Here is a 14334-nt window from a genome sequence, read left to right on the forward strand (position 1 = left end):
CCTTTGCCCCCAAATCAGACCCAGCAGGGACAGCAAACAGATCCACTAGGGGCAGCTGCAGCCGTGAATTCTGCCCTTGCGTTTGGACAAGGTCTGGCTGCAGGCATGCCAGGTGAAGCCGCGTTCTTGTTTCTAGATGCTTAGGGGGAAGTCTGCTTGCTTGGGGCAGTGCAGAGGCCAGTGGGCAGTGCTTTGAGATCGCTCAGCGTGTTGCGATGTGGGGACTGGCAAGGATGACATGCACTTGCCCTCACTGAGACCACGGTCCATTGCTGAGAGCGTTGTTCTGAGCCCGTCTTCCAGCTTGTGTGTTAGAGGTAGGTGGACGCCCGCTTAGCTGGGAGTACATGGTTTTCCTTTTCTTCCTCAGGACCAGGAAATGGCCAGGCTACTCTCACTTCACTCCAGGGCTTTCCTCTGTGCGCCATTGTCTTTTAATAGCATGAGCAAGATGAAATTCCCTGATAGTTCTAGGATTTCTCCCAAACCAATAAGTAGCAGGGGTGCTTTTCAGCTGCCAGCCTCTGAGGTAGTAGATAAAGGTGAATGTTGGTCTGGGGAGTCACGATCATTTCCTCATAGAAAAGTGTGCCATGATCAATACCGATGCTGTATCTTGGGTAGAGGTTGTTCTTGGCTCACTGTCTTCAGGCCCTGTGCTTTGCATGGATCTGACAGACGGTCAGACGTGGTCTTCGTTTGGCTACTTCCGGTGTGAGACCTCAGCTGCGCTCACCGGCCTTTACTGACCGTAACATAGTCAGGTCAGTGGTGCCGCATCGCTGTGGTCCATTGTGACCTCAGTGAATGACTGCCGCATGCCCTGCACTAGCCACTCAGTAGTATCGCTCAGTCGGAACAGTGCTCCCAGGGTCTCATCAGCACGTGGCGCAGATGTGTGGTGTTAGAAGACCCTGTTCGTCGAGGCGTGTCTCGGTTGTCCCTGGTGCCCCGAGTATCTGTGCGTACCTTATTACCGGGTATGAAAGGGCCATCATTGCTGTGGTCACTTTTAGCCTCTGTTAATTGTTTGGTCAAGAAAATGTCAGTGTTTGGTTGCTAGTGACGATGCTGGCGAGCACCTCGGAGAGCGCAGGTATTTCCTCCCTCGCCCATCACCTGCCGCCCCTCCTGGCACAGACACCGTGCTAGAGCTCCATGTGCACCTTGCAGCTTGCTGGTCATTCAGACCTGCGAGGCAGGTGGCTGCATCCTCCTTTTACAGATGGGGGGACGGGTGCCCAGAGAGCCAGGGTCGTTTAGCTGTTCACGTGGTGAAGCCAGATGCGTGTCTGGGTCTGTGGGGCCCCAGAGCTGTTTGGGACTGTCCACAGCACCCTGTGCCCACGACACGTGCTAGTGCCACAGCTACACTTGAGTGTGTCTGCTTGGTCCTCCCAGGTTACCCGGTCCTGGCTCCTGCTGCGTACTATGACCAAACCGGTGCCCTCGTGGTGAACGCAGGGGCAAGAAACGGTCTCGGGGCTCCGGTTCGGCTCGTGGCTCCTGCCCCCGTCATCATCAGCTCCTCGGCTGCACAAGCAGGTGAGCACGCGTCGTAGTGGGCGCCGTTGGAGAGCGAGAACCATAGTTTGAAAGTTTGCTGAGCTATCATGCTTTCCTTGACAGTTCTCAGTAACAGATCTACTTCATAGTGTTTCAAAGAGAGGATCAGAAGCAGCCAGCGACCTCGGGGGCTTCTGGTTCTGTTGAGGGCATGGACCATCTGGTTAGTGGCCAGGACTGGCTCTACCGAGAACACGGGATGTTGGGTTGCTCACACAAAGTGGCACCCTTGGCAGACGTCCAAGGCTGGTCTCCTAGAAACTCAAGCCATTGCTTCACAAAGTTTGGGGTCGAGGGGTTTGATTTTGGTCGTTAGGAAGTGGGAAGAGGAGCGAGAAGTGGAGAGTAATACAATTGGGGGACGCAAAGAGTTTTGGGATTCTTTTTTTTTTAACCTTTATATGCTTTTTTTCCCCTTTTTAATTGGAAACTGTAGAGGGAACATCTAGAAGAAAAGTGAATGCTGGAGAACAGGGCTTTGAGCGACTTCAATCCATAATGACATGGTTTTAGAAAACAGCCTCAAAATGGGTATCTGTGGTCCTGGGGGTTCCGGAAGAGGTTGTATCTGATGGTCAGGTTTACAGCCGTTCCCTTTTAAGTATAGGGTCTTGAAAGGCAGCACCACAGTGAGCCCGCTCCACTGGGGTCGTGACTTCCAACTAAATGTAGAAACAAAGTGGGAGGTTTAGGGTCAAAGACACATTCGCGAGGCCTTTACCAGGTTTGTGTTTGCCTTGAAAAGACAGGTAGCATTGAAAGGGTTTAGGAAAGGCTAAAAGTGCAGGTTTGGAAACACGGCCCTCCCTCTCACTGCTGCACGGTCTGCTCTCTTCTTCACAGCTGTCGCAGCAGCCGCAGCTTCAGCAAACGGAGCAGCCGGTGGGCTTGCCGGGACGACAAACGGACCCTTCCGCCCACTAGGCACGCAGCAGCCCCAGCCCCAGCCCCAGCAGCAGCCCAGCAACAGCCTGGCTTCCGGCTCCTTCTACGGCAGCAGCTCTCTGAGCAGCAGCTCGCAGAGTAGCTCTCTCTTCTCCCAGGGCTCTGCCCAACCCGCCAGCACGTCCTTGGGGTTCGGAAGTAGCAGTTCTCTCGGAGCCACCCTAGGATCAGCCCTTGGAGGGTTCGGAACCGCAGGTAGAAATCATGCCGATATGCCATTAAAACAGACTTTTAATCATTTTTACAATCTTTCTGGAACTCTGACAATGCATGGAAGTTGGGACAGCTACTGCAGGCAGATGGAGTCCCAGCCCCTTAGGAAGTCAGCCCTCTCGTGTCCATGAGTGCCAATGGGCTCTCGAACCCTTGTTCCACAGTTGGGGCTTACCCTGGGTCATGATCATGTTGCTGCTTACTTACATTCTCATAGTCAGTTTCTCTCAGCAATTGCAGGGAAGAATGTAGAAGGAGCTGTAGAAAGAAGGATATTAAGAAACTGAGGGAAGAGGCCTTAGCAAAGGCCTCAGTACCCTGCAGCTGAGACCGAGTTGACTGCTTGGCCTGCAGGCTTTAAAGAGAGGAGCGTTCTCCAGCCTCGCAAGCAGATTAACATAGGCAGTGTGGAAAATCGAGAGGAGGAATGTTAGAGCAGCATATTGTCAATGTTTCAGTGGGAGAGGAAAAAGCACACATAGAGAGGGTGGGACTGTGGGACGGACAACCATAGTGGCTGTAAAACAGTGTGATCTCAAAACAGACGGGCATGTTTTAGAGAAAGTATCTTAAATTGGGAGCTAATGGTAACTATCGATGGAACCCAATGAGAAACCAGGCTTTCGTATACGAGTCCTGTTTGATGGGACACTGCCTCGTGTACGAATCTATTTTCCTGTTCTCCGTTTTCTGCTAGAACCCTTTGGGTTGATGAAAGGCGTTCCTTCTCACCCCTTTTCTTTCACCTTTTCCATAGCTCATGTGGCCATGAGAGCTTTTTAAACTCTCCCCTGCCCCTAATCGCTGACAGCGAAGGAAGGTGAAACTGCATAGGTGTGCTGGTTTAACCAAGGTCCGTGTTGTCCTGAGCCATGCCCTCCCCGTTACTGTGCCCGCCACAGGGTTGCTGTTAACAGGCTGTCTCTACTGACAGGTTTGCGGTGGGAAGGAGTCTGGATCAAAGTGTTAGACGCAGGTCACTGGGCTTGTTCTTTAAAGAACAGGCCTGTTCTTACCTGCATTGTTTTAATTTCATTTTAGTTGCAAACTCAAACACTGGCAGAGCGGGGCCCCCCGCCGTGACTCCCTGACTGGCAGCAGTGACCTTTATAAGAGGACGTCGAGCAGCCTGACCCCCATTGGACACAGTTTTTATAACGGCCTTAGCTTCTCCTCCTCTCCTGGACCCGTGGGCATGCCTCTCCCTAGTCAGGGACCGGGACATTCACAGACACCACCTCCTTCCCTCTCTTCACATGGATCCTCCTCAAGCTTAAATCTGGGTAAGAACCCTTGCTCTGACCACCTCGAACGCTTGAAACCTCTGGCCACCGTTGATGTTACAAGTGAGGTTTCATAAGCCAAGGACGGTCCCTTTGTCAAGACACATCCTGGGTGTTCTGTACCTTTTGTAAACGCGCCGTGCTATGTCCAGGCATTAGGGCAATTTTGGACTTAGTAGAGTTGGGTTGGTTATATCCCCGGTATGTTCACTACAGCCTTAGTATGAACATCTTATTTGGCTTCTTGTGAAAGTCTCATTATAAACACAGTGCAGGTTCATTTCAGAGTGGAGAACACAGGAAACCAGCAGTTAACGTAATGGCTATGTCGCTGGACTCCCACGTAGTCGACCACGGTTCGTGTCCTGGACCCGGTGGCTTAAAACTCATGCTGGGCGTGTGTGCATGCGTGCCCAAGATCCTGAGAGGAGAATGGAGGAGAAGGGATTGCGGCGTGACCATCCCCCCTGGGGGGTGATTTCTCGCTTTCTGTCTCTATGTCTCTCTCTGTCTGGCTGGCGAGCGCACGCGCCCTACAGTGAAAATCTCTCCAAAAAAAAAAAAAAAAAAGAGTGGAGAACACAGAGACAGAGAAAAAGAATTTATTCACCTTCTGTCTCACCACCTGAAATGCCATCATAGTTAATATTTCGCCTTACTCGTTTTCAGATTCACTCCTTCCTCGTGTATACATTTAATGTCTTGCTTTTTCACATAAAGAATCTTAAGAATTTTGCCAGGTCCTTAAATAAATATTTGTGAATATACTCTTAAACTATTGGGTTGTTGGAAAAGTCATGATGCATTTGACATAGAAAAACATGAGAAAGTATGTCATGACTTTTCCGATGACCCGACACCTAACATGCTAATGAATAAATGAATTTCCCCCTTTTATTTATTTAGGGCATTTCATGTATGGGGTTTTTAAAATGTTACCATCTAGATCCTAGCAAATGAGGAAGGGAAAGAGGACCCCCCCACACACCAGGACCTGGGAGTGAGAAGGACCGGTGCTGGCCTTCGTAGTGGCAGGCCTCGGGCTGGTACAGCAGGTGGAGCTGTCTCCTCTCCTAGCAGCATGGTGTGTCCCTCCTCTGGGTTTGGATTTCAAAGTACTGGCACCTTCTATGTGGGGCCTCAGGCCTAGAGGTCACGTGGCCGTCTGTGCACACCGGCTACTTTCATGATGAGTGGGCCTAGCTCGGACTGTCCTAGACAGATCAGCATGGCTGCTATGTGCATTGTAGCTAACTAGTGTCTTATTTAAAAAAAAAAAAAAAGCAGCTTTTATTTAACTTTACTTATTATTTTTAAAATTTGACCAGAGAGGAACACAGTGGGAGAGAGCGGGGGAAAGTGAGAAAGCAAGCCTCCAGGTCCAGGACTTGAATGGTGGTTAGCCACGTGGTAGTCCAGCGCCTCAACCACCACGCCACCTGCTCACTCTGATAGTATCTGTTTTCACCCAGCAAGATTGAAAGTGGCGTGTGGACTCAGAAGCAAGAATATAAATGAACAAGATACTTCATTTAGAAAAACAAAGAGTTGGGCCAACAGTGGTGTGATGGTTAGGGTGCTGGATCCCACATGGCCAATTCCATGGTTTGAGTCCTAGACCTGGAGGCCTGAAAGACATGCCAGGTGCCCAAAATCCTGAAAGGAGAATGGAGGAGAACGGGCTTGCGCTATGACCATCATCTCTGGTTTTTCGCTTTCCATGTCTCTCTCTCTCTCTGGCAAGGACACATGCTCTATGGCAAAAACAAACAAACAAACAAACAAAGAAAAACCAATAAACAAAACAAATAAAAATACAAAGACTTGCAAAACATTTTATAAAAATCTGAAATAGGTAGGGCAATAGTTACTTTTCTGGAATGAAGAGGGTATCTCTGAATTTGAAAGAGTTAAATTTCATGGCAAGAGTGTGTTTGCACTTGTATACAACTCTGGTGTGTGTGTCCATCCATCCAGTAAGAACTCTAGCTGTGGAGCTCATTGTCTCTCAGTTCTCTCTAGATAACACTTTAGAAGAGTCATCAGGGTGTCCCTGCCTGGGAGGTTCGTGGTGGGTGGGTGGGTGAGGGAAGAAGGCGCAGTACAGCAGTGTCTCCGAGTGCCAGAGTGCTTGGCCTTGAAGACTCAGGCTTGAAGTGGACTCTCCAGGGGCAGGTGCACACCCCAGTTTGCTGTCGGAAGGGATGACCCAGCGCTTTTGCTAGTGTTCCTGGGTGAGGGACCTGTACGCACAGGTATGGAGGATGTGGAGACGCGACACACCTCATGTTCCAGATGAGGACACTGAGTGTCAGGACTTACGTATCTTGCTTGGGTCATCTTGGGTTAGAGCAGAGTCAGAACCAGCGAGGCAGTTTTCGTAGTTGTCCTATCCCAAGACATGCCTAGGTTACCTTTTGAACCAGTATTACTACTGGATCCAGAAATACTACTTTTTAATTCTTTGATTTAAGCATTTGAACTATGTCATTCCGTGCACAATTCTCCTACAGAAACTCAACCTGCATGGCTCTTTTTGTTTGTTTGTAAAGAGCCAGATAGTAAATGTTTCAGGTTTTATGGGCCAGGCATCTCTTTAGTCAATATCTGCTTTGTCATTCAAGTGTAAAAGCAGCCCCAGCCAAGATGTGCTAGGCTGTCAGGAAAGTCGTGACTTATTTTTGCATGGAAAATTCTACGTAATTTCTATGCAGAAATATGTCCTGACTCCCCTGGTGACCCGGTAGGTGAACGCGTGTGTAGCTGACCTTCATAAAGTCTCATTTCGGACAGTAGGCGGCAGGCCGGTTTTATCTACTCTTTGGGCTGTGCTCTGTCAGCTCCTGAGTGGTGTCTGGACTAGAGCCAGAACCACTCTGGGCACGCCCGGAGCCCCCTCTGGCCAGTATGCCAGCAGTTCGGCCAGTTCCTTCTCAGCCCGTGTCCTCCCTGGCGTGCGTTGTTCCTTGTTATGGTGGCCTCTGCAGCCTGGTCAGCGTCACGTTTGGCGGAGCGCCCCTGAACTCACAGTGTGGACGCTCCCGCGTGCGTACTGGCTGGGGGTCTGTCGCCGTGTCCAGCACACACACCGCTCCCGATTTCCTGAGGGACTCCGATCACGTTAGCCCAGTCTGTTTCCTTGAGCAGATGTGCTTCTGGGCCCTAGTTTCTTTCCATGTGCTATCAGGCACGTGCGCTCACCGGAGAGAGGGCGAGCACCTCCCAGAGGGGGGGCCTCCACAGTCTCTAATCCACCCACACACACGTACCCAGTGTGGTTTTCAAGGGGCCTCGTCTTTGTTGAGTTATATTTTTTGGATCATAAAATTCACCATTTCAGGCATACTGTTCAATGAGTTTCATAACTTTATGAGTTGTACAGCCACCCTCATAAGTAAATTTTAGCATATTTCATCTATGCAGTAAGACCCTCCCACCTCGTTCCTCGCCACTCCCCCAGCCCCCTGCCGACCCATTCTTTCTCTGAATTGACACTGGGTATTTTTTTTTTTAAAGAATTATTTTATTTAACTTTATTTATTATTAATATCATTATTATTTTTCAGTTTGATCAGAGAGAGAGAGAGAGAGGAAGTGAGAAAGCAAGCCACCAGGTCCGAGACTTGAACTGTGGTCAGTCATGTGGGAGTCCAGTGCCTTTAACCACCACGCCACTTGCTGGCCCCTACATTGGGTATTTCACCAGACATCACTGGGTCTCATCCATCCACCTTCCTTCCCATGGCCCGGTTCTTGAGCCTCTGCGAGACAGACTGTGGGTAGTGCATCCCTTTTCATTGCTGTCTTACGGACTGCATCTCAGGTCCACCTGCCTGTCACAGCGCAGGCTTGTGAGCCACTCTGGTCCGGTTCGTTCGGAACGATGCTGCCGTGAATGTCAGCCTAGGGGTCTTTCTGTGGACACACACCTGTTTCTCTAGGAGTCGAATTGCTGATGTACATGCTATGTTTATGTTAACTTTTTTGAGACATACCGAATCTTATTTTTCCTTTATTTATGATAGAGCAGATGTGGATGTGAGAGAGAGAGGGAGGGAGGGGGGAGGGAGGAGCAGAACCTGGCCAGGGTCTGGTTACACTGTGACCAGCTTCCTTTGGTCTGTTGGGGCCGTGGACCAGTGCCTGCCAATCGATTGCAGGAATGGAGTGTTGCTTCACGTCCCTGCCGGTGGGTGGGCCTGAGCAGCACAGTCTGTCGCCTTCAGTGACACTTGCCATTACGTGCGTGTTTAACGAGTCTGTCCTACTGGCACACAGAGGTCTCATTGTGTCTTTTTTTTTTTTTTATAATTAATTAATTTTATTTTATTTTAATTTAAGGGGGGAGGTGGAGAGAGAGAGAGACGGAAAGTGAGAAAGCGAGAAAGCAAGCTGTCAGGTCCAGGACTCAACCTGCAGTCGACCATGTGGGAGTCCAGCTCCCTTAGCCACCTGCTGACCCCTCTCACGATGTTTTTATTTTTAGTTTCCTTGGTGGCTGTTGACTTAGAACATCTTTTCATGTGCTCATTAACTGTTTACTTAGTGTTTGGAAGGTCTGCTCATGTTTTTCTCCCTTTAGAAAAATGGGATTTGGCCAGTTAGTGATGTGGTTAAAGCAGCTGAATCTCACATGGTTGACTGTGGCTTTAGTCATGGACCCAGCAGCTTTGAAAAACATGCCAGGTGTATGTGCAGCCATGCCCAAAATCCGAGATGAGAATGGAAGAGAAGAGACTGTGGCATGGCCATCCCAGTGGGTGGTGCTCTCTCCCCTCACCTCCACCGCTCTGTCTCTCCAGCGAGCACACGTGCACCATAGCAAAACAGGTTGTCTGCCACCCTCCTACCTTGGGAGAGTTTTTGAATCCTCTGGGACCAGTCCTCCATCAGATAGGTGTTCTGCATGTGTTTTCTTCTGGTCTTACATGTTTCTTATCCCTCCCTCTCGCCTATCCTTCCTAGTGTATAGGAGAGAATGCACACCGCAGGAGGGGATGGCCATAGTGCAAGCCCTTCTCCTCCATTCTCCTCTCAGGATTCTGGGCATGCACGCACATGTGCCTGGTATGTTTTCAAGCCATCGGGTCTGGGATTCGAACTGTACATTGTCACGTGTGTTCCAGCCCACTTAACTATCGCACCTCTGCCTGTCCCTTTTACCCTTCTTTTTATCTTAAGTTTTTCTTTAAATTTAGGGACTGGCACGTGGCGTGATGGTTGAGGGTGATGGACTCCCATGTGGCTAACCACGATTTAAGTCCCAGACTGGTGGCTTGCTTTCTCTCTTGCCCTCTCTCACTCTGTCACTCTCTAGTCAAATTAAAATCAGTCAATCCATGAATAAAGTTAAGTAATTGTTAAATTTTTTTACATTTAAATTTTTATTTATTTATTTTTAGATTTTGGCCATAGACTGCGTGTACTCACCAGAGAGAGAGAGAGAGAGACAGAGAGAAAACGAAAGTTAGAAATCAATCCTCTGTAAGGATGGCCAGGTTGCAGTCCACTTTCCTCCATCCTCCTCAGATTTTGAGCACACACATACACATACATACCTGGTATGATTTCAAGCTGCCAGGTCTCGGAACCGAACTATGGTCAGCCGCGTGGGAGTCCAGCAGCTTCAACAGTGTACCACCTGCCGGCCCTCATCATTATAAAAATAATGTCTTTTAACGTTTTAAATTTTGATAAACTCCAATTTATCATTCTTTTGGTATAGTATCTAAGAATCTTTGCCCAGTTCGGGTCCCGAAGAGTTCCCATGGTTATAAAATTTTTGTTTGAGCTCTTTCGCATGTTGTATATTGCTGTATGAGGTGGGGTTTGCCTCTCTGCGTGTGGGTGTCCAGCCATCCTAGTGCAGCAAAGTTCTATAATATTTACTGTCCTACTTTTTTTTTTTTTCCTTTTTTTAAGATTTTTGTTAGAGGGTGCTTGCATTCACCAGAGGCAGAAAGAGTGGGAAAGTGAGAAACCACCTCGCAGGGGGTTTTTACCACACTGCAGTCTCTTCTCCATGGAGCGTTTGGGATTTGGGGCGTGTACACACTCCTGCCGGGTCCAGGCTTCAACCCTGGAGTCTGCCGTGCGGGGTCCTGCGCCTGTCACTGCGCCACCTGTAGGTACATATCCTAAGTGGGCGTATTTTCTTGCTGTTACGAATGTAATTTCATTCTCGTTTTGTTTATTTTTTTTCATTAATTGCTTGCCTGTAGAAAATAATCGATTTTTATATATTCCTCTTGTATCCCGTGACCTCGCTGCACTTGCTTCTTGGTGGTTTGGGTGGATTCCTTAGGATTGTTGTCCTAGGGATCCTGTCCCCTCGGAGGAGAGGTGGCTCCTCCTGTTCTTACTCTGGGGCAGAATTGGCCTTTGCCTTCGAGTTGGTCATACTTGTTTCAGTAGTTTTTTGTCAGGCCGAGGGTGTCTCTTCCTACCTGGAGTGTGCTGAGAGCTCGCCGTGGGTGGTTAGGATTGGTGTGATGCTTCTTTCTCTGTTTATTGGTGACCGTGTGTTTTCTCTCCTTTACTCTGCGGATGTGGTATGTTACGCGCATTGATTTCTCAGCAGTTAGTCCAACTCTGCATTCCAGGGATAAATCCCACCTGGCATGTTGGATTTGGGGCAGTTATAGTTTTGTTGAGGATTTTCTGTCTGTGTTCATGAAGGGTTTGTCCTTCCCCTTTCCCATGTCTTCAAGTGGCTCAGTATCAGGGTGATACGGACCTTACAGCAAAGCTGGAAGTGTTGTCTGGAATGGTTTGTGATTGGCATTATTTCTACTTTAAATGTTGGATAAAATTTATGAAGCCATCTTATCTTGGCCTGGACACTTACTTGTGATAAGATATTTAATTCAGTTTTTTTTTTTTTAAACTTCATTCATTCATTCACTCATTTATTTATTTTAATTCGACCAGAGAAGGACAGAGACAGAGAAGGCAAGCTGCCAGGTCCAGGACTTGAACTGCAGTTGGCCATGTGGGAGTCCAGTGCCCCTAACCACCACGCCACCTGCTGGCCCCTTTAATTCAGTTTTTACATCTTTTTTTTTTTGGAGGTGTGTGTGTGTGTGTGTGTGTGGAGGTTTTGCTATAGGGCACGTGTGCTTGACAGAGACAGAGAGACAGCGAGAAATCACCCCCACACACACACCGGAAGGATAGCCATGCCGCAATCCCTTCTCCATTCTCCCCTTGGGATCTTGGGCATGCACGTACACATGCCCGGCGTGAGCTTAAGCCACCGGGGCCAGAACTCTAACTGCGATCGACTACATGGGAGTCCAGCGACATAGCCATTACGCTAATTGCTGGTCCCGGTTTTTTACATCTCATAGATCTCAAAGGTTCACAGCTCACCTTTCTTTTTGAGCCAATTTGGTAATTTGTGACTTTCACATAGTTTATCCATTTCAACTTGTCAGATTTGTTGAACTGAAGTTGTAGTTTTTAAAAATGTCTTATATTTTTAAGTTTATTTGGTTTTCAGCCCCATGGCCTAGTGGTTAAGGGACCAGATGCCACATGACTAATTGCACTCAAACCCTGGCCGGTTGAGAAACATGTGAGGCACACATGCATGTATGTCCCAAATCTTGAGAGGATGGAGAAACAGAGAGGAGCCAGTGATGTGACCCACTCCCCACTGGAGGGCGCTCCTTCTCTCTTCTTCCCTCCCTCTCTGACAAGTGTCTCTGCCCCCAGCTACTGGGAGAGACAGCCTGAGAACACAGCAGGCTGTGTTCAGACCCTGGACACCCCGCGGCTGTGTGAGGCCCTGCAGGCAGATGCAGTCCGTGGTCTGGGCACACACACCTGCATGTCCTCCACTGAACAGGGCTCAGATATTCAATGGTTGTTTGCCAGGTGTCTTTTCAGAAGCAACCAGAAAACCACAGTTTCTAGCAAAAATGTAAGCATTGGTTCAATGTTTAAAGAAATCTCGCTTGTGGGATCATCAGTTGGCATAATGACTGTGTTGCTGGACTCCCACGTAGCCTACCGCGGTTCGAGTCCCAGACCCGGTAGCTTAAACTCATTCCAGGCGTTGTGTGTGTGCCCAAGATCCCGAGAGGAGAATGGAGGAGGAGGGACTGCGGCATGGCCATCCTCCTGGGGATGATTTCTCACTATCTGTCTCTGTCTTTCTGTTGAACACATGCACCCTATAGCAAAAACCTCTCCCCCACCTCCCACCCCCCCCAAAAAAAAAAGAGAAAGAAATTTTGTTTGACTCAAGCAAAATATGCCTGTGAGCTGTCCACCATTGTAATCTCGCATCTGGGAAAATGTCTTTGCACTTTGGGAAGTGCGAGTCCGCCCTCTGACTCTCTGTAAGCCGTGTGCGCGTGCCTTTGCCCACTCTAGCCTAGCATCAAAGGGGCGAGAGCCAAAGAGCAAAACTCCAGGACAGACGCGAAGTCTCATCACGTGTGCACTCGCCGGGCTCATGCCAGCCTTTGTGTTGTGGTCTCGGTGTTTGGCTACGAGTGCAGAAAACCCAGTGAACAGTGGCTGAAACCAGAGTGTTCGTGACCGAGCATGCCGTGGCAGGACGGTGCTTGGGTGGTTTTTCCCATCATTCGTCCTCAGCATAGGATCTGGCTCCTTTTGCCATAGGTAGTGACCAGATTCTCTTTTTAATTTTTCTCTTTTCTCTTTTCTTCTTCTTCTTCTTCTTTTTTTTTTTTTTTTTTTTTTTTTTTTGGGGGGGTTTTTTTTTATTTTGAGAGAGATTTTTGCTATAGGGTGTGTGTGTTTGCCAGAGAGACAGAAAGCGAGAAATCACACACACGCACCACTACCCCCCCACCCCACCCCCGGAATGGCCACACTGTAGTCCCTTCTTCATTCTCCTCTCGGGATTTTGGGCACGTACACACATATACCCGGCGTGAGTTTAAGCCACTGGGTTCAGGACTTGAACTGTGGTCGACTACATGGGAGTCTAGCGACGTAACTGTTGCACCATCTGCTGGTACCAGTTTTCCTTTGGGCACAGCACATGAGAGGAAGAGGTAGGAGTAATCTCTGCAGGTCCCCTTCCTGCAGGGTCTTAGCTTGTTGGGTCTTGGGCACTTGTTCCTGTGTCCAGCCTGTTTGAGGCTTGCCAGGTCTGGGATCTGAGCCGCCGTCATGGCCACGATCCGGCTGCTGTGGCGCCGAGCCGGCCGTGCGACCAGGCTTCTCGGAACCGACACTGTGTACAGAACTTCCGGGTCTGGTCTATGCCGTCTCCTCCCAGCCACGCTCCTTGCTCTCGGCACCTCCTCCCAGCCCCCTCTGACCACCCAATGCCACGGCTCTGCCCATTGCTTTCCAGTTTCAAGATGTGGACAAAGGAATTCTGAAATGGAACAGAGAAAGTCTTGTGACTTTTCTTTTTTATTATTGTAATCCTCTTTTCTGTAAAAAAAATAAAAAACTGTTTTCCATTTGGATGAAGTGCCGCCATGGAGTGTGCAGGAGCGGCCTTGTCCTGTAGACGGGAAAGTTGCTGTAACTGAGTCTGAGCAGGAGGCACGTGGGACTGCACGGCCCTGACTGTGGAGCCAGCCCCATCCCGGACCTCGATGATGACAGCTTTAGGGTGAACGTTTCATCTCTGGACCGGGAGAATTAAAACACTTCTCCCAAAATGCTACCTGTAAGGACTGCATGCTAAGTACATGAGACCTGGCAGCACAGAGCTGGGCCCGGTGGAGGTGCTGGAGGTGTCTGCAGAGGGCCGCCTCGAGCCCTTCCTTGTGGCTTTCACTTTCATTGACACCCTGACCTTTGAAGAGGGGCTCTGGGTTCTGTGGAGAGGTCCCAGCCAGGTGTCTTTCTGTCCCACCATTAAACTCCAAAACTACACGTTCGTTCAGACTCGGGGAGGAGGAGACAAGCAGTTGGTGTCGGGCGACTTTTCCGTAGGCTGTAAATGATCACTCAGCAGAGCCCTGGCGTCTTATTTATTTATCTTGTAGAAGAGGTTTTTGCCATAGGGTGCGTGTGCTTGCTGAAGAGAAAGAGAAATAGGCAGACAGACAGTGAGAGGAAAAGTGAGAAGTCACACACACACACACACACACACACACACACACTCACACTGGGGCCAGGCTGCATCCCCTCTCCATCTTCTCCTGGGATATTGGGCACGTATACACATGCATCCAGCGTAATTTTCAAGCTACCAAGTCTGAGGCTTGAACCTCGGTCGGCTACGTGGGAGTCCAGCGACGCACCTACTGGGCCACTTGGTATTTCTTGCCATTGTTTTGGTTTAAAAGCAGTGGGGGCATTGAGGGGAGGGCCAAAAGACTTTATACCCTTT

At 49.2% G+C, this 14334-nt stretch overlaps 1 protein-coding gene and 1 non-coding gene across 2 annotated transcripts in view; both read left to right on the forward strand.

The window, feature by feature from the left end:
• PUM1 (pumilio RNA binding family member 1) overlaps nucleotides 1-14334 on the forward strand; it is a 151749-nt gene that overhangs the window by 110617 nt on the left and 26798 nt on the right. Inside the window, 5 exon segments of the mRNA XM_027775558.1 lie at nucleotides 56-112; nucleotides 1402-1545; nucleotides 2410-2706; nucleotides 3766-3785; nucleotides 3788-4007. Of these exon segments, the coding sequence (XP_027631359.1) occupies nucleotides 56-112; nucleotides 1402-1545; nucleotides 2410-2706; nucleotides 3766-3785; nucleotides 3788-4007 (738 nt within the window).
• LOC114009611 (small nucleolar RNA SNORD103/SNORD85) lies at nucleotides 224-296 on the forward strand. The gene has a single exon (XR_003550996.1). It is a non-coding gene; the product is annotated as a small nucleolar RNA SNORD103/SNORD85 (small nucleolar RNA).

This window comes from Tupaia chinensis, unplaced genomic scaffold (assembly GCF_000334495.1).
Source record: "Tupaia chinensis unplaced genomic scaffold, TupChi_1.0 Scaffold000573_1, whole genome shotgun sequence".
Lineage (NCBI taxonomy): Eukaryota > Metazoa > Chordata > Mammalia > Scandentia > Tupaiidae > Tupaia > Tupaia belangeri.